Source organism: Lynx rufus, unplaced genomic scaffold, assembly GCF_022079265.1.
Source record: "Lynx rufus isolate CCGP_SWC_20201006 ecotype Redwood Valley unplaced genomic scaffold, mLynRuf1.p SCAF_7, whole genome shotgun sequence".
Lineage (NCBI taxonomy): Eukaryota > Metazoa > Chordata > Mammalia > Carnivora > Felidae > Lynx > Lynx rufus.
Window position 1 is genome coordinate 88,049,298 of NW_025814889.1, and position 27,581 is coordinate 88,076,878.

Genomic DNA, 27,581 nt, shown 5'->3' on the forward strand with positions numbered 1-27,581 from the left:
CTTTCTGAAATGTAAAACCTCAGTGTTTCCCTTTTATAAACCTTTCCTGGTTCCTTAACAATTAAATAAAGTCCAGGCAACTTAACACGGCATGCAAGTCAAGGTTTGACCTTTTTGCTAGTCTTCCAGCATCTTACATTATCCTTGCCTTGTGATTTGTACTCTGACAAGTACCAAACTGAACTGCTTGTAGTTCTCTAAGCATACTATCCTATTCCAAACTCCTGTGTTTTCATTTGTGTTATTCCATCTGCCTGTTATACCCTTCTTCCCAATGCCTGCATCCATCCAGCAAAAAGTCCTTTTAAACATCAAAATAGTCAAATTAACCATTCCATTTTTTCATGTAGTCTAACCAGATCAAATCTTTCATCCTTCAGATTCCAATTCAAATGTCACGTCATCTCTTCAGCCTTTCCTGGTCTATTTTTCTCAGTATCTATTTCAGGTATAGGAGTTTTCTACTTTGGAGAAAAAATTATTCCCTTAACTTTATAATGATTTATGTATAGGTCTTTTGTGTCATTCGTTATGTACTTTATTTATATGTTGAGCTTCCCAGCTAGACTATGAGTTCCTTGTTTTAGTTGGACTTTGTGTCTATGTATTTTTGTTTTTATTTTTAGTACCTAACACAGAGCCTGGTGCTCTGATATATGGAGGGTTTTATTTTGTTCTGTTTTATTAAAAATAACTATTGACATTGGTATTTTGATCCAAGTTAAAAAATTCAGAACAGAAGAAATTAATTTTTAGTAAAAGTCCACTGTATGTCATGTATTGGGCTATAAAAACATTAATTTTCAGACTTATTTTAGCTATAGTCTTAATGGAAATCTTACAAAAACTAACAAGTATTATAATTAAAAGCAGAGTTAACCTGACTGAAGGTGGTATAAGGAATTTGGAACTCTGTTGGTAGTCAACACTCCCCTCCTTGGCCAATTTCCTCTTTGACTCCTGAGTTACCATCCATAAGTCTTGAACTCCAAGAGTTCAATTTGAAACACATGGAATCATTTCTTTAAATGTTTTCCAGGATCGAACCCATGTAATGGCTGTTATCCATCCATCACGTACACTAGAAAACTGAGACTTAGACAATTTAAATAATTTGATGTTCCTGATGGGAATGCACTTGTCAGCTTGCAGCTGACGATAAATTATTGTAACAAGTTTAAATATCCTTAAGAACATTTGATCTTTTGAAATAATGATGTTTCAAACAACATGATTTAAATTTTCCAGATTTTGTAAACAGTTATTTTCTGACTGATGATAAGTGAACTCACATTGTCCTGGACTTTTTAAATTTTTACTGAAATTGAAAGTAAACTGAAACATCAGAAAGTGAAACAAAGATACATAATTGAAGAGTTTGCCTCCCAAAATGGGCGATTCTTATCTCTCTCCCTTAAAAGAGTGTGTGCGTGTGTGTGCATGTGTGCATGCACACATTCAGCTTAATTAAATTTTGAAATATTTCTGAAATAGTTTTCTTCTTGAAAGTTTTAACCATGAGCAAAATTTTATTCAGAAAATAATATATTTGAATAAAGGAGTGAACATTAACATTTCTGATGGCCTTCAAAATTAATATCTGATTGTAAAACATGAAATTTTAACTACACACACTATTAGGAATTAAAATATTATGGTTCACCTTTAATTTTTCAGTTGTAGGACCTTCCATTGGAAAGCAAACCATAAACAATGATAACTAAATGCATAATTTTGGAATTTTTATAACTGAAGTCTTTCATTTTATAACTAATTTAAGTCTTCCAAATGACTGAAGCTTACATATATATGTGTGTGTGTGCATATGTGTATGTGTATATATATGTGTGTGTGTGTGTGTGTATATATATATATATATATAAAACAAAACATATATATATTCAAATTTGTAATGCCAAGACATGTTTTCTCTCTATGTGTAGTTCATATATAGATGTCTGTAGAGTTATAAGTTTCAGTAAAGAAAAACTTCAGGAGTTAAAAATTACTAAATTCAGTTTTATAAATCTATGAAAATATATGAATATATGATTATATCGGAATGATATCAGAAAATTGAGGAGAGTGATAAATTGTATATGATAGGAAGGGAGAAAAGTATGATCAGGGAGAGATCAGGATAGTAGGTAGAGTGCTCTTATTCTTTATATACTACACATGTACTTCATACACGTTCCTTGAATGTAGGAAGTATTAACACTTAAAGATAACTTTTATATTTTAATTAGAATACTCTCAACAACCTGGTTCCATTAATTTTTTTTTATTGATGCTTTATTGTTTGTTGTATGTGCTCTGAAACAGGCTTACATTTTATATTATTAGGATCCAAATGCCAACTTACAAATGGCCTGAAACATACAGTCCACAAAAGTATTTTACTGAGAGTATGTAGAGTAGGTTACAAAATCGCAATTTCAAGAAAAAGAGTTGAAGGTGATTATGTAGGATGTATTCACAATTTGTAATGCTTGAGTTTACTTGAAGACATGTTTTCTATGTTATAGTTCTCCCATGGAAATTTGGTTATTAACGTATTGATATATCACATATTTCTTTTGCTAATTTAGTTATTTTTGCTTAGTTTTTCTTCTTTGCACAGATTCACCCATAGCAAAAACTGGAAGAAAGACTTTTTAGACTGGCAGATAAGGGGGAGGATTCTGACATGTTTTAGAATAAAGCATAGTTCCCTTGCCCTGTACTTTACATTTATTAGAATTGATTTCTGTCTGCCTTTACCATGCTGCAATAAAGAACTTGAGTCTGAATCTCACAAATGTGACTCTATCATTTATACATTAAAAGATTCTATAATTTACATAGTGATAACGTAAATAAAGACAAATTTTAAAGCCCCAAATAAATTATGTGTGATCTGTAATTTGGAATTATCTGTGGGGCTATTTTCCGGGATTTGCATAATGATAGCTAAGTTTATATATCAGTATGTTTAACAACTTTGATCTTTTATTGAGCATCTGGGTTTTTTTGCATGGTACTTACTATGTCACAACCTATAAATAGAAAAGAAATAGAAAATATACTCCCTAAACTCAAGGAATTTATATTCTATTTATATTGCCCAGCTTTGGAATCAAAATTCAAATACCTCTTCACCTTGTCTACTATGTCCTTTAATCCCAGAGTTACTTTAGTTTCTTAGTGTATTCACCTAATCTTCTAAAGCTATCTTAACTTCAGAGTTAAGGAAAAACACTCTTTTATTGTGTCATATTTACAGGTGTTAGTGATAGAACAGAAAAATGAAGATGGAACATGGCCCAGGGGTCCTTCTGCTCCTAAGTAAGTGCTCCCACTTTTTATGGCTGATTGCATGATCTTAAAGCCTTTGATTTCAGATAACAAAATCCAGAATGATAGAAGATACCTAATTGTACATTGCAAGTATATATTCCTACTTTATATTTAAATATTTTATTCCCATTATAGACGTTTTCTAAGTTTGCATTTAAATTAATATGCTATAATTAAAAAGCCTTCCAGTTCGGATCTCTTTTAGAATAAGGTACAATATACATATGTTATAAATATTGTTACATTGTCTAATACATCAAATCACTATTAAACATTTTGTTTACTATTTTTCAAGCTTTTTGTGATTTCTTTTAAAAGTATCTGTTAAAGAACACTATCAAAATGAGTCTGACATAAAGTTAATATTTTTATTTATTTAAATGTTTTAGAATATAAAAGCACAAGTAGAGATAGAGGAGTATAAGAATTGCTTTTGATGGTAAATGAAGGAAGGATGAAAGAATTAGAAATCGTTTTAACATTTGTTTGAACATGGTAAGAACCCTTAATTTGAGATCTACCCTCTTAACAAATTTTTTAAGTGTACAGTACAGTATTGTTAACTGTAGTCACATTGTTGTGTAGTAAATCTCTAGAATTTCTTAATCTTGTATAACTGAAACTTTATTTCTATTGCACAGTAATTTCCCATTTCTCCCTTCCCCCCAGCCCCTGGCAACCATCCTTGTACTCTCTGTTTCTATGAGTATTTGACCAAGTTTAGATACCGCATGTAAGTGGAATCATGCAGTTTTTGTCTTTCTGGGATTGGCTTATTTTACTTAACAGGATGTCCCCCAGGTTCATCCAAGTTATCATATATGGCAGGATTTCCTTACTTAACACAGTCTTACTTCCTTAAAAAAGTCTGGATAATATTTCATTGCAGTATATGCCACATTTTCTTTATCCATTCATCCATCTATAGACATTCAGGTTGTTTTCCTATCTTAGGAATTGTACTGTAGTGAACAGGGGAATGGAGATATCTCTTTGAGATAATTTCGTTTCTTTTGGATATATACCCAGAAGTGAGATTTCTGGATCAGATTGTACTTCTATTTTTAATTTTTTGAGGAACCTTTGTACTGTTTTCCATTGCAGCTGTATCATTATACGTTTCTACCAACACTATACCAGTGTTTCAATTTCTGTACATCCTGTGAGCACTTGTTATCATTTGTTCTTTTGATAGTAACCATCCTAATAGGTATGAGGTAATATCTCATTGTGGTTTTGATTTGCATTTCCCCAACAATTACTGATGTTGCGCATCTGTACTTATTGACTATTTGTATGCCTTCTTTTTGAGAAATGTTTATGCAAGTCCTAGGCCCGCTTTTTAATCTGGTTATTTGTTTTTTTGCCATGGAATTGTAGGAATTCCTTGTATATCTTGGATATTATCCCCTTATCAAATATGTGGTTTAAAGATTTAAAAATAAGACGTGAATCTATAAAACTCCTAGAAGATACCTTAGGGGGAAAGCATCATGACATCTGTCCAGGCAGTGATTTCTTGAATATGACACCAAAGCATAAGCAACAAACACAATAGAGAAATGGGACTACATCAAACTAAAAAGTTTATGCACAGTAAGGGAAACAATAAACAGAGTGAAAACACAACAAACCGATTGGGAGAAAATATTTGTAAAGGTTTTAGAATGATCAGTTTTATACTACATTATCGAAAACACTTAGTGCCAGTTGTATTTCAATTTTAGACTTTTCAAACCTTTGAGAAATAATATGGTGCCTATTATTTTAGTATATCTGTAGAATCCAAGGGGACTCTCTTAACCAAATACATTAATCTTAGCAAATATTCACACTAAGTAGGATAAAGGACTATAAATAGTTTAATATCAGTTTAGGTTAGGTTTCCCTCAAGTGAATTGTGAAATATTTTAAACATTTTCAGAGCTTTTGAAATTTCAGAATTTTCATAAGGGATTATAAACTTATAGTTTGAAATACTTAAAATAATGATTCTTAAATAAATTAAAAGTAATTTATTAAATGTTAACCTCACAAATAAAAGAGAAAAATGATCTGGTACTTAATTTTTATCTTTAAAACTAAAATGCATCTTTAATGAGTGGCTCTCTGTCCTTTTTATCTTGTGAAGTTTTTTTATTTAAATTTTTTATGAGACCACTTAAGTATATTAATTAGATTTTATTATTACTCCCACTTAGTAGGGTGTAATATAAGGGTAGAACTTAGAATAAGAAGATATTGAAAGCACATGGTAGATAATTGTAAATTTCTTGATTGATGAAGCTTAGAAGTTAGAAATGTTTTCTTTGTGAATATTTACTTTTAGTCTTTAGATCAAGATAAATGTGCTTTTTTCTGGCTTATTGTTAGATTGTTATGTATTTGTTAACAGCTTTAAATAATTTTTGAAATTTCAAAGTTGCTTGTGCCTTAAGAAATACCATGAGTTCTAAGGATTTAGAGATCTTTTCTACTTAAAATTATTGATTTTCACTTGAAAGATAAAACTATATATTTTCTTTTCTTCCCTATTTGCTAGCACACAATACCATTTTTATTAAACAGCTGCAGTCCTTCTATAAGAGAAAACACAATTTCTCGTATATAATACCTAACAACATAAAAAGTGTTGGTGAATGAAAGTACTATACTAGAAATGTGCTTAGTTAAGAGTTCCATTCTTCACTGAATTACCCAGTATTTTAATACAGAACCCAAATGTTAAAGCATGAAAACATTATACATATATATATAGTATATATACATGATATATATATACACACATATACATAATATATATATATTATAGTGTCTATTACTGTATATTATATAGTATCCATTATATACTATAGCCTATGATCTAGTATCCATTTACTATAAAATATGCCTAATACCATATAACAGAATGTCCTAAATTGCCCAATGATAGTTCATTAGAATGCAAAAAAAAAAAATGTTTTTTGAAATTAGCATCAGTGTATGAAAAGACTCTCAGAAAACTAAGAATAAAAGGAAATTCTCCTAACTTAATAAAGTCTGTATACCCAAAGTCTGTAGCAAAAATTATATTGAGAAATTTTGAACACAAACCAAGTAAGATTGAAAGTGAAAGAAAAAATTCACTATTTGCATATGATACAGTCATCTATGTAAAACCCAAAACCCATCAGCAGACTAGAACTGAGAAAATTCAGCAAGATTCTTTAAGATTAATTTGTAAAAATTAATGTGTTTTTTATACCCAGAGGTCAGCAATCTTTTTAATAAGGAACTAGATATTTTAGCTTGTGAGCCATATGGTCTCTGACTTAACTATAACTCTGCCAGTAGAGCTTGAAAGCAGCCATAGACATTATGTCAACAAACGGTTATGGCTGTATTCCAGTAAAACTTTATTTACAGAAAAATGTGGCAAACTGGAGTTAGCTTGTGAGCCATAGGTTCCTGACCCCTGCAAATATCATTAGTATATACTCCATAAGTAACCCAATCAGAAAATAGTATAACAAAAATTAACCTAATTAGGAATGCATAAAACCTTCATGGTAAATAACCTATTAGAAGACAAAGGATTATCATGTACTATGTGTTTTAATCTGATGATGCCTGTTTCTTGAAATCTATCCTGTCACTGACTCCTGTTAAAAATTCTATCCTGAGTTTTGTTTTGTTTTGTTTTTTGAGAAACTTCACAAACTCATTCTAAAATTAACATATCCCAGTAAAGGTCCAGGATTAGCTAAGTCACTTTTGACAAAGAAGAGGAAGGAAGCTCTGAGCCTATTACATAGTGAGAATTACTACAAAGCCATAATAATGAAAATAGTATGATGCTAACAAAAGAAAGGCAGATACACTGGAATAAATTAATGAGCTCAAAAAAAAAACGCTCATGTAAATATGAGAACTTGGTAAGTGGCACCACTAGTCAATGAGAAACAGGTTGCTTAAAGCAGGTAGATGCTTAGATTATATTAGGAAAACTAGCTGTTTGGAGAAAAACAGGATCACCAGCTTACACATTATTTACAAAGACTGACTCCAGAAGGAATACTCAAATATGAAATGTAAAACTTTAAAGCTAATAAGAAATTTCAGGAAATATCTATATTTTAAGAATCAGAGAACATAATGTGAAAATTAGTGGGTTTGATTACATCAAAATTAAGTATTTCTGTTAAAGGAACCATAAATCAGTAAAAGGTCAAGTGTCAGTTTTTTTAATATCTAAAACCTACATGAGAATAATACCTTAATGTACAAAGAACTTTTATAAATTAACAGAAACAAAACAAAAATCTTTTAAAAAATAACTGAAAGATATGAATAGTTTAAAGAAGGGGAAGCTCCATTGCTGACAGGCAGATGAAGAGATATACAAACTCACTTGTAATCAGAAAGCTTGACGCACGAGGTACAACCTAACAGCCACCAAAATGACAAAAATGTAAAAGATAGCTAATACCGAGTTTTGAAGGGTTGTAGGAGAAGCGTTATGAACCAGTGGTGGGAGTGTTCACCTTAGAACTGCCATTCTATAAACCAGTCGGTGTCACCGAAATCAGGAATTGTTTAATCCCTCTGACCCAGCACTCAGGGGAATTTTTATGCAGGTCCCTGAAGATACAAGCTTTGTAGCTGCATTGTTGCTGGTAGTGGGGATTTGGAGGCAGCCTAGCTAAAACAAGTGATGGTATGCTGTGGAATACGAGAGCGGCAGGTAGAAGTACACAATGACAAGATCTTTAAAACTGGGTAAGGTTTAAAATATACAGTTGAGAGAAAAGAAAAAACAAAATGAGATTTTAATTAAGTACCATTTACATAAATTTAAAACAAAGCAGAACATATTACATAAAATTATAATATTTAAGAGCATAGAGAAAGCACCTAGTATAGAGGAACATAGGAGTACAGATTAGGAAGAAAAAGATGAAGGAATTACCACTTCTTTTATATGTATAAGTAAGGATGCACATTGTTTTTTCTGGGCAAATGCCAGCTTTAAAAAGTGGAATTCTTTGTGTTCATTGAAGTCACATTATAAGCACATATAACTTAAATTCAGCTCCAGCAGAGAGCCTATAATCTTAGGCCCTCAAGAGAAATTTCAGCATATTAATGTGTAGAACATTCTATTGCCATTATATCTGGCAGGAGACAACTCCTAGTCCTCAAGATGGTGTGAAGATGCTAGTTCTAATAAACATCACTAACCTGGATTTTTCTGGTGCTCATATTGCTTACCACATACCCGGTTCCTACATAGAGCATCAAAAGTCGAGGGGAAAACATTAAAGTTGTAATAGGGTGATAGAAGGAAGAATCATCTGTTAAATTTGTTAAAATATGGTTTCCTAGGCCCCATCCCCAGAATTTCTGATTTGGTAGAGCTGGGTGGAGCTCCTGAATTTAACATTTCTAATTAGCTCACAGGTGATTCTAATGCTGTTTGTCTAAGGATCACACTTTGAGACATTCTGTAGGTAATGTTTCTTAATATTTACTGTGTGGGACACCATAGGTGGCAGCTTCCAAGGTCTTCACCCCAGATAAGCAGAAGATAAATCTTTATGGTGGGCCCAGGAATCTTCATTTTAGGTGCTGCTTATGAACAAGAAAATACCATTATAGTAGGCATATGTTTGTTGAGAGAAAGCATGTTAGTATCTAATTGTCTGACTTTACTACACCACTGAAAACAGGAACTAAAGTGCTCTGAATGTCCTAAAATTGTCCTGAGCCCATTTTTATCATAACTGAGCCTGTATATCCTCAGCTGAAGCTAAATTTTTATGCTACTTGATTGAGAAGAAATGCTAAATATTAAGAAATGTTAAGGGTAAAATATAATTTTGTTTAAAATATGTAGTCCTGCAGTTATAAAAATGCATATACCCTAAAATAACCCAAAATCCATGTTAGAAATCTAAACCTACCTAAAAAATACACAAGAGTTTTCCATCTGGATTTTTCTGCTAGATACCAGCATGTGATTTGAAATTTTCAACTTCATATTTATGTTATTTTTTAAAAACTAAGTGCTTAGTTTTTTCAGAACTTGCACTTCTCATCTAGATTTGCTGATTTCTTACAACCTCTAAAAACACAATCTTTTCTAATAATACCTTAGAGAAGTTTTAACCCACAGTTTTCTGTTCTGTTAAATTTGACCATTTATTTTCTAAAGATGTTGGCATCAGGTACATAGTGTAATTATTCAGGTGGAGATATATAGTTAGTTAAATCTTGTATTTCTAAAAAATTATTTTACAGTAGATAAATTGTAAAAGTATAGAAGTTCCTAAAAAGAAGAGAAACCTGACCAACAGATGATCCCTTACTTTCCAGTTTGTTTAAACATAATACTTTTTTCCTTAGCCATAGCTTCTGAAGTACAACTTTATTAAATTTTGAATTCATTCAAAAATTATGCAAATTTTTTCTCTATGGTTTTATTTAGGTATAGTTATTTCAAAGAATGGTTTTGAGATTATTAATATTATAGAAATGAAAAGATCCAAATTTTACGGTTTTACTGAAATAAAATTCTTGTGAGAGCAGCCCAAGAAACTGATTTAATTCAGGTATTTTCAGTAATTGCTCACAAATATTGATAAAAGGCATGTTGATTAAGTATCGGGTGAATAAAAGTTAAGTGTTATTGATGATTGTGAAAGGCAGTTTTCATGGGCTAAGAAAACATCCAGAGAAAGAATCCAAAATCAACTAGATAATGCATGAAAGGCCAAAAATACTCTAATGGAAAACTTATCTTTCGGCCATCTGTGTTGTTCTAATTAACAAATTCCAAATTGGTGACCAAAACACTAAGTATAAACTTAATCTGGTGCCATATTAGTTTTTTTTACAGCACTCTGTCCCTGAGTGCTCTGCTTGGCGAGAGGGAGCATTTTATAAATAAAACTATTGCATACTACTTTTTGCCCAAGATAAATAATAAAAACACCTAGGTGACTCTGCAGTATTGTTTTTGTTTACTATCGTTTTCAAATCTGTATTCGCTTAAATACATTCAAAAAGTGCATAATTCTTTAGAACTTTTTAGAGAGTGATTAAGCCCAATTTGCTTAATAATAGAACATTAACTGTATAAATGGATTCAGAAATGGTGCATAGACCTATTTGACTGAAAATTATTAAAATAAATATTAGGAAACTCCTACCACGTAAAGTATTGGTTTCATTTTAACACATTGCACTGAGACTTTTTAAGTATTTGTACATGATAGGTTCTGCTTATTTGAAACAGATTTGGTTATTACAGTTCTGTTTGGGTACTAAACAAGCTATAGTTATTAGCATTCACAGAAAATGCACCCTCAAAGTTTCTATGAAAGTATACAAACTTGTTACCAATCTTAACCTTGTTCAAACACAGAGTAGGGGGTTGAATGATTTGAGTTTGTGGGAGTTGAGAGAATGGCTCATAAGCCAGCTTTCAGTTCCTTGTCCATTCATTTATATTCACATATTTTAAATTAATAATGTGTCTTCTATTTAAAATGTAAGCTCTGAGCCATAAATCTAGGGTAGTATTCCAAAATCTGCAGTTTGTTGTCATTTTTTAAGACGTTTTGAATTTTTGTAAGTTTTCTTGCATGCTTTATATCATTTTATTTTGTTCCTATTTTGTTCTCCTTCAGTAAGAGACATACAGTGACTTTTTCCAAGACTCTAAGTTGAGATAATGGAACAGCCAAACAAAACTGCCTAGTATGCAGTTAAAGATCAGGAACCAAAGCTTGGAGAGTAATAACTGCAGGTGCAGAGTTCTATTCCTGGAAGTGAGAAATATAAGCATATATGAATTATCTAATAAAAAATGTAAAGAACTAAATACTGAATTTTAAAGGATGTCCCTAAGAAATGATATAAAACAAAAAGATCAAATAGAGTAATCCTGAACATTTAGGAAAACTGGGAACATATTATATCGAAGAGAACAAGGGGAAACACTTTCAGAAGATAGCGAATGGTCAGCATTGCTAAGTGATGCAGAGACTGGGGAGAGGGATGGGGAACAAAAGAGATTCTGTGTATTTGACAAGTTGAAACAGTATGTTGGGAATGAGAAATAGATGATAGGGAAAGAGGAATTGAATAGTCAGAAAATGGAACAGCTGGTATAGATCAAATCACTCACCATGAAATGTACTGACAGAAGAAAGATAACTAAGAGGGTAAATTGGTTGGAAAGGCAGGGTTCCAAGAGAAACTATATATAAATCTTTTTGTTATTTGAATATATACATCTTTCTTAGGTATTTGTCACCTAAAGATAGGCATCATAATGATGTTAGAATGAAGTTCCTGTGTGCTGCTGGTTATCAATAAGCAGCTTTTTTCTGGTTATTTTAGATGTCCAAATTCTAAATTCTTTTTGGAAATGCTTGTGCCTACACATAAATACACTCCTCATAACTGTACTTTGAGGTTTCTCATTTTAATAAAACACCCATTAAGACCTTGAGTGGATATATACACACTCCTTTGACATGCTGAAAATGCACATGGACTAAATAAATATTTCCTTCCTCTAAACACTGTACCAGCTTCCTGTTCTGGAAAAATAATATATAATCTAGTACCAATACCATGTCTCCCAAGTTTTGCCAAACAGCATGGTCATAGTCAAGTTTATGTTAACTAGTGTCCAGATATTTATTTATTTAAATTTTTAAAAGTTTTATTTATTTATTTTGAGAGAGAGACAGCATGAGTAAGGGAGGGGTAGATAGAGGGAGAGAATCCCCTCCATGCTGCCAGGGCAGAGCTTGGCATGAGGCTCGAACTCAGGAACCCCGAGATCATGACCTGAACAGAAATTTAAGAATCCATCATTCACCCAACTGAGCTACCTGGGCGCCCCCTAGTGTCCAGTTATTTAAAAGCCATTAATTGAAGTTAGAAAATTTAGTGTATTTCATGCATAAATGAATAAGTTTACAGTTCTCGTATAGATGCTTAATAATCACAGGTACTCACAAATAATTTTTGGATATATTCTTTTTTGTTCCCTGGTTTGTTCCAAAAAAGATTTGAGCAGTTTATGGTAACATGTATAAGTCAATGTTAACCATATGAATAGATACAGAAATCACTCAAATGTAAACTAAACTTAGTCACAGTAAGGTGAAGCCAGAGGAGAAGTTAGCTGGCGGGAGCAAGTAAGGGCTTTTGAAGTTATCAAAATTGATCTGCAAATATATGGACTTGATTTGGGTCCCGATTCAAACTAACCAACTGGGGAGAAAAAAGTGAACATGAACTGACTGTTTAATTGGGACTGGCACTGGTATCGTATCTCTTGTGGGTTAGGGATCTATACTATAAATTTTTGTTTAAGTTTGTATTTAAATTACAGTTAGTTATCATATAGTGTAATATTAGCTTCAGGAGTAGAATTTAGAGATTGATCACTTACATAGAACACCCAGTGTTCATCTCAACAAGTGCCCTCCTTGATATCCATCACTGCCCACCTCTCCTCCAGCAACCCTCAGTTTGTTCTCTATAGTTCTGTGTAGTTAAGAGTTTGTTTTATGGTTTGCCTCTCTTTTTTTCCCCTTATGTTCATCTGTTTTGTTTCTTAAATTCCACATATGAGTGAAATCATATAGTATTTGTCTTTCTGTGACTTTCTTTGTTTCGCATAAAACACTCTAGCTCCATTCATGTTGTTAGAAATGGCACGCTTTCGTTCTTCTTTATTGCTGAGTAATATTCCATTATATATATACAGGTGAAATTATAAATGTCTGGAATTTGCTTTAAAATAGTCCAGCAAAAACATGGGGAAAGGAGGCTGAGAGGATACAGATAAAAGTGGCAGAATGTTAATTTTTGAAGCTGAGATCTGATACTGGGCACATGAGGACTTGCATATATTTGGAAGTTTCTATAATAAGTTGAAAAAAAATGGGTTGCAGTTTTGGTACTGGGATTCATAATGACTAAAGGAAAGTAACTGTAATTTTATTTTTAAGTGGAATGTTTTATGTTGTAAGTACCATTGGTAGTCAAAATAAGGAACAAAAATAAAGTTATGAGAACCAATTTATACATAAATTCCCCTAAACTTTCTTCCATTTATCTTTAAATATCTAATACCCTGCCTGTTGTAGGAGAGGCACACAGCAAATGCTTGTTGAACTGAATTAATCTGTATCTTGCAACAGTAAAAGTGTTTAATTTTTAGAGAGATTTAAACTTTTCTTTTTCTCCAAGAACTTATCTTTAGAAATGGGGAGGGGTGCCTGGGTGGCTCAGTTGGGTTAAGCAGCCGACTTCAGCTCAGGTCATGATCTCATGAATCATGAGTTTGAGCCCCACGTCGGGCTCTCTGCTGACAGCTTGGAGCCTGGAGCCTGCTTCGGATTCTGTGTCTGCCTCTCTCTCTGCCCCTCCCCTGCTGATGCTCTATCCCTCAAAAATAAATAAACACTAAAAAAGAAATTAAAAGAAATGGGGAAAGTTTAAAATTGGTCTTGTTTTTCTTAATAAGATAATTTTTGTTTTACAATGTTAGATTTTACAACATGGAGTTCTTTTATGTCAGATTTGAAAATAACTATAAAATCTTTCATTGTTTTGCCATGTCAGCATTCAAACTTAACATCTCCATATTTTGGTTGCTCAAAATGGTTTTTTAAATTACATGGTTTTCATGTAATTTAATTATTAAGTTAATTTATCAAGAATATTCAGTTAATTTATCGAGTTGTATTTTTCTGTTGAAGGAAGAAGTTCAACTTAGCCTTGAATTGCATGCTTTTAGTTGAAACTCCAGTTTGAAGTAGGGCAGTTCAGATACTATATTTGTCAGGCATGAAGTTTGAATTTCTGTCTTCGTGAAATAATTTCAGTTAAATTGATGTTTTACTGTTTTCTGTCTTAAGACTTGGATCCCTATTTTATATTATAACCCTAGCCCAAATTAGCCAAAGTTAGTTTAACACTAGGTTACTGGCTTAGTATCTAATCTATGAGTGATATTCTAAGCGCTTTTTTTTTCTCTCTGTTCTCCTTAAAAATCCACTAGAGCAGGGTTGCTGAGGAACGGTGTAATTTCTAAATTACTTCAAAGAAATAGATCTCAAGAGCTCTGGTTATAATCCACAGACTGGCTAGTCAACCCCTAAATTAACTCCACAAATGTTAGCTAGATTGGGCTATGTATAATTTATGTCAGAAGCTGGAATCAGAATAAATAAGTGATCTGTTAACATTTATCAGTAATGTCTATAATGGCATTTTAAAAGTCTTGATATACTTTAGCTTTACCTGTGGACCACATCTATCCTTCTCTTTCTTCTGATCATTATGCTTTTTAAGAGCAATCTCTCTACCAATGCTATTTATCCCAAATAGAGCATATCCCAATGCTTCCTAGACCTTGCTTTTTCTTTCACTATCTCCTCCCTTCTACATATGTATAAATGCCTACCATACTGCCACACATATAGTAGACACTCAGTTAACAGTAATTCATTCTTATTTTTTTAATTTATTTGTTTAAATTCAATCTAGTTAGGGGTTCCTAGGTGGCTCAGTCAGTTAAGCATCCAACTTCGGCTCAGGTCACGATCTCACAGTTGGGGAGTTCGAGATTCACATCAGGTTCTGTGCTGATAGCTAAGAGCCTGGAGCCTACTTCAGATTCTGTGTCTCCCTTTTTCTCTGCCCCTCCCCTACTCATACTCCCTCTCTCAAAAATAAGCAAACATTAAAAAAATTTTTTTTAATTCAAGTTAACATACAGTGTAGTATTGGTTTTAGGAGTAGACGTGCTCATCCCCAACAAGTGCCTTTCTTAATGCCCATCACCTATTTAGCCCATCCCCCCACAAACACCCCTCTAGCAAACCTCAGTTCTCTGTATTTAAGAGTCTCTTATGGTTCACCTCCCTGTTTTTATCTTATACTCCCTTCCTTATAAGTTCGTCTGTTTTGTTTCTTAAAGTCCACATATGAGTGAAATCATATGATATTTCTTTCTCTCACTGACTTATTTCACTTAGCATAATAGACTATTGCCATCACATTGTTGCAAATAACGATTTCATTCTTTTTGATCACCAAGTAATATTCCATTATACACACACACATACACATATCTTCTTTATCCATTCGTCAGTCAATGGACATTTGGGCTCTTTCCATAATTTGGCTGTGGTTGAGAGTGCTGCTGTAAACATTAGGGCACATGTGCCCTTTCGAATCAGCATTTTTGTAACCTTTGGATAAATACCTAGTAGTGCAATTGCTGGGTTGTAGGGTAGCTCTATTTTTATTTTTTTTATTTTTTTTTTACTTTTATTTATTTTTGAGAGATAGAGTGAGACGCAGTGAGAGTAGGGGTGGGGAAGAGAGAGAGGGAGACACAGAATGCGAAGTAGGCTCCAGGCTCTGAGCTGTCAGTACAGAGCCCGATGCAGAGCTCGAACCCACAAACCGTGAGATCATGACCTGAGCCGAAGTCGGATGCTTAACTGACTGAGCCACCCAGGCGCCTCTCTGTTTTTAATTTTTTGAGGACTCTCCATACTGTTTTCCAGAGTGGCTGCACCAGTTGCAGTCCATCAACAGTGCAAAAGGGTTCCCCTTTCTCTGAATCTTCACCAACATCTGTTGTTTCTTGAGTTGTTCATTTTAGCCATTCTGACAGGTATGAGGTGGTATCTCATTGTGGTTTTGATTTGTATTTCCCTGATGATGAGTGATGTTGGGCATCTTTTCATGTGTCTGTTAGCCATCTGGATGTCTTCTTTGGAAAATTGTTCATGTCTTTTGCCCATTTCTGAACTGGAGTATTTGTTTTGGTGGTGTTGAGTTTGATAAGTTCTTTATGGATTTTATATATTAACCCTTTATCTTATGCGTCATTTGCAAATATGTTCCATTCTGTCAGTTACTTTTTAGTTTTGTTGATTGTTTCCTTCGCTGTGCAGAAGTTTTTTTCTTGATGAAGTCCCAATAGTTCATTTTTGCTTTTATTTCCCTTGCCTCTGCAGACATGTATAGTAAGAAGTAACAGTAATTCATTCTTTTCTTTCTTTTCCCGTGTCATCTTCCCCCCAGCCTATAAATATAAATCTATCCTTTCTTTAAAAACAAAAATAAAAACAAACACCGTAAACTTACTCCAAATATCATTCTTTATTTTTTTTTCCTTTGTTGGTCAACTTTAAAAAATTAGTACTTACAGGGTGCCTGGGTGGCTCAGTCAGTTAAGCATCCAACTTCAGCTCCAGTCACAATCTCATGGTCTGTGAGTTCGAGCCCCACATTGGGCTCTGTGCTGACAGCTCAGAGCCTGGAGCCTGCTTCTGATTCTGTGTCTTCCTCTTTCTCTCTGCCCCTCCCCTGGTCATGCTGTCTCTCTCTCTTTCCTCTCAAAAATAAATAAACATTAAAAAAATTTTTTTTTAATTTTTTTTAACGTTTATTTATTTTTGAGACAGAGAGAGACAGAGCATGAATGGGGGAGGGTCAGAGAGAGAGGGAGACACAGAATCAGAAGCAGGCTCCAGGCTCCGAGCTGTCAGCACAGAGCCTGACGCGGGGCTCGAACTCACGGACCGTGAGCTCGTGACCTGAGCCGAAGTCGGACGCTTAACTGACTGAGCCACCCAGGCGCCCCTAAAAAAAATTTTTTTAAGGTAGTACTTAATTATTCCTTGCCACTCATTTAAGAGTGTAACAAAGTTCTCATTTGACTTTTTCTCATTTTGTTTCATCTTATTTGACCTTTCTGTAATACTTCTTTTTGTTAACTATCTCCTAAAGAAATTCTCTTAATTTGAGTCTATGATTCAAGAGTGTTTTCACTTTCTCTAACCAATTCTCTGGCTGGCTGGTGCTCTTCCTTTCCATAACTGCCATGTTTGCTTGTGTGGGTTGTGTACTGCACAGTTTTTGGGCATTTTCCACATTGTAATCTCTCTGTGAAAGGACCTCCTTGGAATTGTGCAATGTACAGCTTGTCTATATGCAGCAGCTCTGCTCACAACTTCAATGCATTGATACTTCACAAATTTCCATCAGATGACCCCTCCTTTCATACCATAATAGATTCTCAAAATCAGTGGATAGACTACGCTAATTCTGTCCCTCAGCTCAAACCCACACAAACATCCCATTCTGTATTTCTAGCCTAGAACTCTCTTCTGAATTCCAGACTTTTTCTAAATGTGGTATAGGTTTCGCCATATAAGATTCACCTACAATCTTTTTTACCCCACCTTCTCCCATTCCCTCAACCTAATCTATATCCATGTCCTGTATTCCCTACTTCAGGTACCATCTCAGAGCCATCTTGAATTCCTCCTTCAACTTCAATCTTTGCACATTCTACCTCCTAAATCAGATATTTTGATCTTAATACCCCTTTACATTCTTAAAAATTATTAAGGACCCGAAGAACTTCTTTTATATGGGTTAGAAATAAAAAATAAATTTTTCAACATTTATTTAAAAATAATAATACTAAACTATTGTATCTTTACATAAGTAATATTTTTATGAAAAATAACTTTCAAAACAAAAAAATTATACTGAGAAGAGTGGAATTGTTTTACATTTTTGCAAATTTATTTAATATCTGACTGAATAGAGGACAACTAAATTCTATGTGCTTCTGCATTCAGTTTATTGTGATACATTGTTTGGGTTGAAGTACATAGAGAATCCTGAGCCTCACACAGATAGGTAGAACAGAGAGAAATATTTCAAATAATTGCTACCACATCTGAACTCAACCAGTGGTAGTTTAATGATCAAAGTTTAATCGCAATGTGGAATCTGAAACTGAAATCTTATCAGTGAACTTTTTATACTGTTATTTTAAAAATCTATCATGTGTAGGGGCGCCTGGGTGGCTCAGTCAAGCATCTGAGGCTCAGGTGATGATGTCACAATTCATGAGATCAAGCCCTACATTTGACTCTGTGCTGACATTGTGGAGCCTGTTTAGGATTCTCTCTCTCTCTCTCTCTCTCTGTCCCCCTCTCCCCCCGTCCCTCCCCTGCTTATGATCTCTCTCTCTCTCTCCTCTCTCTCTAAATAAATACATAAACTTAAGAAATATCTATCATGTGTAACTTGATGTAGTTGGAAAATACTAATTGAGTTATGCAGACAGTCCAAATTAATGACATATTTCATTCTACAATATTTTTAAATCACATTTGTTAAAACGTTACCAATCTTACAAGTAGTGGGAAGCTGTCAAGCCTCATGGTGGCAAAGTCAAGTTTTACAAAATTCTGTTTTTTATATGATCACTTGAATGTTATCATTGGCAACAAATACTTTGTTTTCCTTGAAGTGATAGGCTCCCTTCATTTATTTTTGAGAAGATGTTCTACCATATAGCCTTTTATGTGAAAGAATGTTGCTGTGAAAAGAGTTGCTAGTTCTGCTTGAAATTCAAATAATTATGCAAGTCTTTTTCTTCATGACAACCATGTTACTTCAGTATAGAACCTTTGTGCTTTCTGCAAACTTCCCAGTTGGTCGCATAATAGTAAAAAGAAGTGTATTTAAGGGTCAAGATTTAATAAAATCAGTATTTTCTATTTTTTCAACATGGATATTCTTAAGTGAAAATGACCATTTTCTACTGCAAGGGGCAGTGAAGAATACAATGACTATAATTTGGTGCTGCTGCCTCAACTCATGCTAAGGTGTCAGCAGTTTCACCACCATTGTTTTTGTGCTATCATTGCAAATATCCACCTGTGAAAAAGGTCAAATAATACTTAAATAGCACCTTGAAGTTATTATGAAAATAGTTTTGACTTCATAGATGTACAGTCTGAAAGAATTGTGCGACCCTCTAAGGGTCCATTGAGAACCACTTCCTAAACATCCAAGACATGTTGCCCTTGCCCACTCAATAGTCTTAGCCCCATCCTTTATTAATTTTATTAATCACCTCTGGTTTCCTAAATGATCTCTCAGTCTCCTTTCTTTTTCTCATGAATTAGCTATCTAAAATACAAATCTGATTGTGTAGATACACATTCTTCCAAATTTTAACGTGCCCAGCATAATGAAATAAAATAAATTCCTTCATAGAATATAAAAGTCTTTTATTATCATGCCTACCTTATTAACTTCTGTTCCTGTCACTACCTGTTTCCTGTTCTTTAAGCCAAACTGAATTTTTTGATACTTCCCTAAGCACATCATGGTTTCTACAGTCCCATACATTTGCATGTGCTGTTCTTTCTACTGGAGGACTCTCATGTCCAGTTTCTACCTTTCCCTCCAACTCTGCACATCATTTTGAATCACTTCATTTTACTACCCACAAAATTTTATATTTTGTTATAATTTTGAAATTTGTTACAGGATTTGCACTATGTTATAGTTACTTTGCTTATGTGTCTTTTTCTCCCATTAGATTGTGAGCTATTTGAGGTCAAGAACTGTGTCTCTCCTTGTATTCCTAGTATTTACCAAGAGCAAGGCTTATAGTAGTCACTTAATAAATGTTTTGAGTGTTTCAGTGAATTTCATAGAAACTTCTAATATTATCCTTGGATAGAGTTGCTAATGAATAATAAGGGGAGAGATGGGCAGAAAAAGGAAAAAAATATATGTGCATCAGCCACTTTATTGGATACAGTAATGAATCTTTATTTTCAAAAATTTTATTGCAAGTAAAATTTAAGAGAACATTTCAGTTTATTTCTGTGTTTCTGAAAAATTGAAGTGAATTAAACTAAAATGCAGTAAATGGATCACATTTTGAAAAATTAACTTCCTTTAATTCATTATAACTCAATCTCTAATAAACTCGTGAGTTTTTTTACTTCGCTAATTTAGCATTCTTAACATGAAAGCAAAAATGCCAGGATACTTCTATATTTCTATTAATATTTAAAAACTAGTACCTTAAAATATTAAATAACATTTTAGATGTGTTCTCTCTTTTATGTTAAAACTTGGCTGATTTTGTTTTATGTTTTTAACTTAAGCACGGTAAAATAATATCTTGTAAGATCTTCTGTCAGAAAGGCTTCTAAATAGAAGTCTCACTTAATGTAATCTACCTATATACAACCTGTAATAACAAAAAGAAGCACCTTTAAAATAAGAAAAAAATCTCTACTGAGATTTCATAATATACAAAACCTCAAAAGATAAATAAAATTTTTGTGTGTAAGACATTTTTTTGCCCAAAATTTATTCTCCAAAATATGTTGCAAGTATATAGATTAGGTGAAATCCAAATCACCTAAAATTTATAGACTTCAAACAGATTCTGTAGATATACTTTCCTGCCCATTGACCATTTCATTGTTCATTAGCACCTAAGTAAAGGAAATAAAATAATTTTTTAAAACTACTCACTTTGGACCTCACTAATTTAGAATTTATGATGACTGAGATGCTGAACTGAAAGTTAGCTTTTTACAGCTCATAGACTAGATGTTACCTCATAAAATAAAATTATTAACAAAATTACAAGGGAAATTAAATCTTTAAGAAAGTAATCATTCCTGTGTAATGGATTTGTGATTATAAGTTATGCCTTTAAAGCATATTGGTTGATTAAAAGCCATTAGTAATTGAGATTTCTCCAAAAAGATTCTGAATTAATGAGGTGTGTAATATATAGTCAGATGTATGTCCTTTCAGTTTTTGCAGAGATAACTTTGGCCAAAAATTACTTCTTGGGATTTAGTTATGAATTATTTTATGCTATTCTGTCCCTATTGCCTTAGATGTTAAAGAATTGTTAAATTCTCAGATATCTGTATCATTGTTGTGTATAATTAGAATGCCATGGTACCCACTGGGACCCAAATTGGATTGCTTTTATGTGCTTCCTTTAAAAAACTGATATTTTAGTTCTACTCATTTAATGAAATTATTGATTGTAAAATATTAAGAATGGTTACTTGAACTCAGAAATGGGTGTACTGAGTCAGTAGATATATAGGAATAATAAATATCAAGTTGTATATTTAATTTGGTAAATTTCTTTTGAAAATAGTTCCCTTTTGTACCATTATTTTTTATATGAAAGAGTACATAGGAAATAGAAAAACAAAGGATATACAGTGATTTTGCTCATGAATCTGTTTTCCAGCATTCATTTACTACATACATTGTCATCTGTCTTTTCTTTATTTCATAATTAATTTCAAAATTCAGCATTTTTTATCTAATTTAACATTTTCATATTTTTAAAGGTCCCCAGGTGCATCCAATTTTTCAGCTTTACCAAAGATCTCTCCTTCATCTCTGTCAAATAATTATAACAACATCAACAACAGAAAGTAAGCACTGAATCTTAAAAACTCTTTGTTTAATCGATCGCCCTATTGTGGTTGCAAAAAATCTCTTGTATCTAAAATTTAGGATAAAGTCTTAATGCATTAAAATTGATTTTTTTTTTTAAATTACGGATCACTTCTTCTAGGAGTAACTTTACAAGAAAGAAATCACAGTTATAAACTTCTTTAATACATACACTATAGTAATTCACAAAAAGAAATAAAGTACTTTCAGAATTTTACATTTTAAACGCTAATTATTGAAATTTATATAGAAGTCTGTTAGAACTCGATTTTTTAGGAAGAGTGTAAATTTCAGATGTCACTGACCTACAATATGTAGTATTTTTTAAAAGTGTGTATCAGTGATTCTCACCTGGAAAGCATACACAGATTTTCACGTTCATCAACAGGCAATCACTTTTTCTTTAAAAAGTTTAGAGAAACAATTCCTTTGCCCCATCATGAATAATATTCACAATCTTGGAATTTGTAAGAGTTGCATGAAAGTGTGTGTTTTATGGCCATAAGAAAAAAGGTTAAAAATCACTTGGACTGCACTATAACATCTGACATGAGTGTATTACCTTGAAAACTGGCTTGGTTTCTGTTTTCTAGAAAAGGATAAAAAGAAACCTTTTATTGTTTGTGATTCAGTCAAATTAGGGGAAAACCTTTAATCTAGACAATTTTATCCTTGTTTTATTTTTTGAATATATACATTACATTGTCGTTTATTTTTTAGGTTGACTGTATTTATGTAGTTAAATATTTGCATTGTTTGGCCAGTTCATAAAGGGCATCTGGTTTCCCAAAGAATTAATTTCAAAAGAATAAGGCTATTTGTGAAATAATATTTAAAATAACATCATTAAATGAATTTATAGGTTAAATTCATTTGACCTTAAAATTCATATTTAAGGTGGGGAGAGGGCTTGACAAAAAGATTTTAATGTACATCTAGATTATAAATGTGTAAGAATACCCAAAGTAATTTTGGAAAGGAAAATGAGAAAGGATTAACCCTACTAAATAATGACAACCTGTTATAAAGATATAAGGTTTCAAGCAGCATAGTAGTGACCCAAGAATAACATCTACAAATCAATGAAATAGAAAAGACAGTCCAGAAACAGCCCTTTATACATAAAAGAATTTAATGTGATCAGAAAACATTGTAGACTAATGGGGAATGGGCAGATTATCCAGGAAATGTTGTTTGGAAAATTGGATCACGATTGAGAATTTCTTTGTAAAACTTTATATTAAATTGACTTAAATTGTTAGGCATATAAAAAATGAAAGGCAAATAAATGGCGAAAATACTTGCTACAAATAGAGGATAAATATTCTTAATATATCAAAGCTGTAAAGATCAGTGAGAAATTTTCTAAGACAAGTAGAAAACTGGGCAGTGATGCAGCTGGCAATAAAAGGAAAATAATTAAAATATATAAACATTTAGAGATGCCTGGGTGGCTCAGTTGGTTGAGCGTCCGATTTGAGCTCAGTTCGTCTCACTGCTGGTGAGTTTGAACCCCACATCCGTCTCTGTGCTGACAGCTCAGAAGAGCCTAGAGCCTGCTTCAGATTCTGTGTCTCCCTCTCTCTCTGCCCATCCCCTGCTCATTCTCATTCATTCTCTCCCTCTCTCTCTCTCTCAAAAATCAATAGACATTAAATAAGATAAAGTAAAATGTATAAACATTTAAATATTCAAATTCACAACTAACTAGAAATGTGCAAATTAAAACCATAAAAAACTCCATCCACTTCTTTCCATCTCAGTCTCACTGGGAAACATTAAGTAATTATACTTATTCTTGCAAGGAGTGGTTGGAGTATCAAGATTTAAAACATTCATCCCCTTTAGTAGTTTATAAAAAGACACGTACCATAGTGTAATAACATTACATTGTATTGTAATAGTGAAATATCAAAGACTCTATCCAGTATTGCAGTTTAGTATGCTCTTTTCTGTTTAAAAATGTATGTCCACAGGCAAAAAAGTGAAAGGGAATACCCTTATAATCTGGTTTGTATTATTTTATATGGTATCTTTTAATTAAATTCATCAAAGTAATTTTTTCATAGGAGATAAAGTACTTCTTGTATTTCTACCAATTGGAGATGCTCACACATTTACTGTAAAAGAAGCAGTTCCAGGTATAATGTGTTTATAGTTATTCTTTGGAGAGACTTTTAACATTGTATGTAGACTGTATTGAGCATAGACTGTATTTTGACCTTTTGACTGGAGTCGTCTTATTAGTATATGTGGTCTGGTGAGTCTCTGTTTTTGTCTTATCTCCCTCCTGTAGTAAAAATATGATGTTACAATCGGATCTTAAAACCTCTAACTGCAGAAGATACTGAGAGGAATTGGAGGATTTTCTTAAGTTTAAAATATGATTAACTAATGATTCTCCTCCCATGGATAGATTATATTTTTAGGTATAGTTGTTTAATTTAGACACTAAAATAGTCCTTCATATTAGGAAATTTTTATAGCAAATAGCTAATGAGTTACCACCACGCTTAAAAGTCAAGTTTACTTTTCTTAGGTGAAACAAAATTTATAAAATGGAAAAAATGTTTTACATTAATTTGACTTAGTATTTTGATTATTTTAAATTAATATTTGAATTTAAATTAATATCGTCATTATCTAAATTATTTCACAAAATTTCTTTCCATTCAGCTTGTAGAAATAAGTAGCGGCTTAAGGCTTCATATGGAAATAGCATGCTTCATTTAATTAAAAGTATGTAAAAAGGCTAATGACATTTTTTAGATAAGTTGCATTTTTGAAACTTCAAGTATGTGGAGATATTCTACAAGAACAAAGTATGTATGAAAATCAGTAGTTATGACTTACAAGTTTATATGAAACTATCTACAGTTTCAAGATTTGAATTAAATGGATACATTACTAAGATAAAATTTTTCACTACGAGAAATAAGGATATTGGTCATAAAGATAGTAACAAAGTATACTTGGAACTATTTCATATAAATTTAATAAAGCTTTTACTGAAGACTAATATTATGAAGAATCAGTTGTTCACCCTGATGTAGTAATTTTGCCTGATCTTACATACAGTATTTGGTTGTGCCTCGATTATAATTTAAGTACATTTTTAATATGCACCAGTTTCTTTCTGTTCACTGCATTTTTCTGTCTTGCTGCATTTGCCTTGATAGAATACTGCCTTTAAAAAAATCTTTTCAATGTGTGTGTTGTCCCAACTCGTGGCATTCCACATCAGAACACATTTCTATTTTTATGTTAATTCATTTAAAGCTCTTTTATTTGAAATGGAAATGACTCCCTGTAAGAGATTAAACTGTGAAAAAGAACTTGATTTTGGAGACTGCCAGAGCTAGCCAGCCATATGGCTCTTTACAAGTTACTTCTGGAAAGCATCATTCATTAACTGCAAAATAGGTATCATTGTACTTATGAGGATTAAATTATAGATTTTTAATGCTCATAATGTCAAGTGTAAATGCTAATTGAAAAGTCAGTCTTAAATTTGTATAGATCTCACTTTTACCAAAAAACAACTTACTTTTTTCAGTGTCTTCATTTAGGGTGATAAATTTATAATACAGAATTTATATAGTATAGTAAGTGCTAAAATTCCCATTAAGATTACAGGCATATTTATTTTTGCAAAATAGCATAGCCTTAGAGGATAAGGATTAGTTTACAATCTCTAGGAAAAAAATAGTCATGAAAGATAACAGAGGCTATCTTTAGGCCTAGGTTTCCAGGACTTTGTTGAAGTGTTTAAGAACTGCTAGTTTTGGTATTTTCCATGACTTTAATATTTGATTCACAAAGCACATAACATGTGGATTATAACTGGCTAATCTATATAGTATTAACATATTTTAAATTTATCACTTTTCATTACTATCATTGAGCATCTAGACTGTTTCAGTTTTTGAGCAAGAATTATACTTATCCTGTCACTTAGTCTAAAATGTAGATATCCTTTAAGGATTCAAATTTTAAATGACAAAACAAAAGGGGTGCCTGGGTGGCTCAGTGGTTAAGCATCGGACTTCAGCTCAGGTCATGATCCCCTGGTTTGTGGGTTCAAGCCCGGCATCGGGCTCCGTGCTGACAGCTCAGAGCCTGGAGCCTGCTTTGGATTCTGTGTCTCCCTCTCTCTCTCTCTCTCTCTCTGCCCCTCTCCTTCTCACACTCTGTCTCTCTCTCGCTCTCTCTCGCTCTCTCAGAAGTAAACGTTAAAAAAAATTTTTTTTAAGACAAAACCAAAAAATTGTTCTGCAAGTAAGTTTTTTGTTCATTTCTCAGTAAATAAAAATCCCTATCGTAGCAAATTCCATCCTGTTGCCACTACGAAGAGGAGAGCTTCCAGCATCCATTCAGGTTACTTGTGGGCAGAGATAGATATCTGAATATATACTTAAGGAAGATGTATGTAAATGTGTTTTTAGTCTTTTCGTGTGTGTGTGTGTGTGTGTGTGTGTGCGTGTGCGTGCGCGCGCGCGCGCGCGCACGCACGTCTAAGCATGAGCATGCATTTGAGCATACTTTTGCTATATACTCTGCTCAAATTCTATTATAGTTTTATATCTGGAACATGTAGCATGTATAGAAAATATAGACCTTTCATTTTTGTATGTAGAGACCTTGATTTTTAGCACTACTTATAGGACTAACAGAAAAACAGAATTTAGCTTTTTGTTACATGTCCTTGAAGAAGTTAGATTTGATAATCCAATCACCAGTTACTGACTGAAGAATTGCTAATAGGTGTCTTGTACTTTTTTAGTTATTGGGCATATAAAATATGAATCATAAGGCTAGTGACCTGACAAAACCAAAAGATGCTTGTTTTTTGTTTTATACTTTTTTTTAGTTTAAAACAAGTAAATATAGTTATAAGTCTAGAAATTCTGAATTTGAATTAATCAAGGTTGCATTTCTTTGGGCCCTCTTTTTTTTTTTTTTTTTTTTTTTAATCTTAGGATATATTGCTTTTTTGAGTCTTGGAGTTGGTCTTTTTATTTGGTGGGGGGGGTATGCTCTTAAAAATGCAAAAGTACTAGTTGGTTAGCATCGTATGTTTAGTTTTTGGTTGAGGTACTTTTGTTTAAACTGTTTAGCTTGTTGGGGTGTGTGTGTGTGTGTGTGTGTGTGTGTGTCTTTACTAAAGGGTTTGTTAAAACAGGTAGTAGTATAGTTCACTTAAAGTGTTATAATAGAAAAGTGAGAATATAGAAGCTACAATAGAAAGTATTTGAAATCTTAAGTAAAAATTATTTTTAAAAAAGAATACCAGGAATAAAGTGTAGCCAATTGGGATTGTCAGGTTTACTGATTCATCATGTTTATTTGTAACACTGTATTCTTTTATTTGAATCATCATTTGCTTTTAGCAATGACCTTGATTCTCATTCAGGTTTGTTCTAATGAATAAAAAAAATTATGGTTGAAAGTATGCTTTTGAATAATAATCTGAAGTGTCCATTGTAAATATTTTATAAAATAACCTATTAAAAATTAAGGAAGAATCCATCCTTTTCCACAGAATTATTTTTTATTACATGTAAAAAGAAAGAGGACAATTTAACTTATTGATTGACTTTCCTTAGTTCTTTCTAAAATTACCCTGGTTCCCTAACGTTGAAGATGACTTGGCTCTTTGTTTTTAAGATTAATATTTATTCTACTGATAGTCTAAATTATCCTAAGGTTATATTCATCTAGTTGAATAAACTACATTATTGTAACAAGCCAGAAGAAAGAAAAGGCAAATAATACTGGAATGTTCTTGCGTAGAATCATTTCATTTTGCAGCCTTGATCAGCCCAGGCTTTTTCTGCATTTGAATACTAGATTTTGCTGGTCTAGCATAGAAACTATAAATAGAATCTTCAGTGCATCAG

General features: G+C 32.7%; 1 protein-coding gene across 3 annotated transcripts in view; it reads left to right on the forward strand.

The window, feature by feature from the left end:
* The window catches only part of USP15 (ubiquitin specific peptidase 15), a 118,917-nt gene that overhangs the window by 47,231 nt on the left and 44,105 nt on the right, over nucleotides 1-27,581 (forward strand). For 2 of the 3 annotated variants that reach the window (XR_006959854.1, XM_047066624.1), the window contains exons 6-7: nucleotides 3,266-3,327; nucleotides 21,573-21,659. Coding sequence is in view for 2 of the 3 variants with exons in the window: in XM_047066624.1 (XP_046922580.1) it covers nucleotides 3,266-3,327; nucleotides 21,573-21,659 (149 nt within the window). In the remaining variant the exon portion in view is untranslated. The remainder of the gene's footprint in view (nucleotides 1-3,265; nucleotides 3,328-21,572; nucleotides 21,660-27,581) is intronic. The other variant, XM_047066625.1, reaches the window with a different exon arrangement.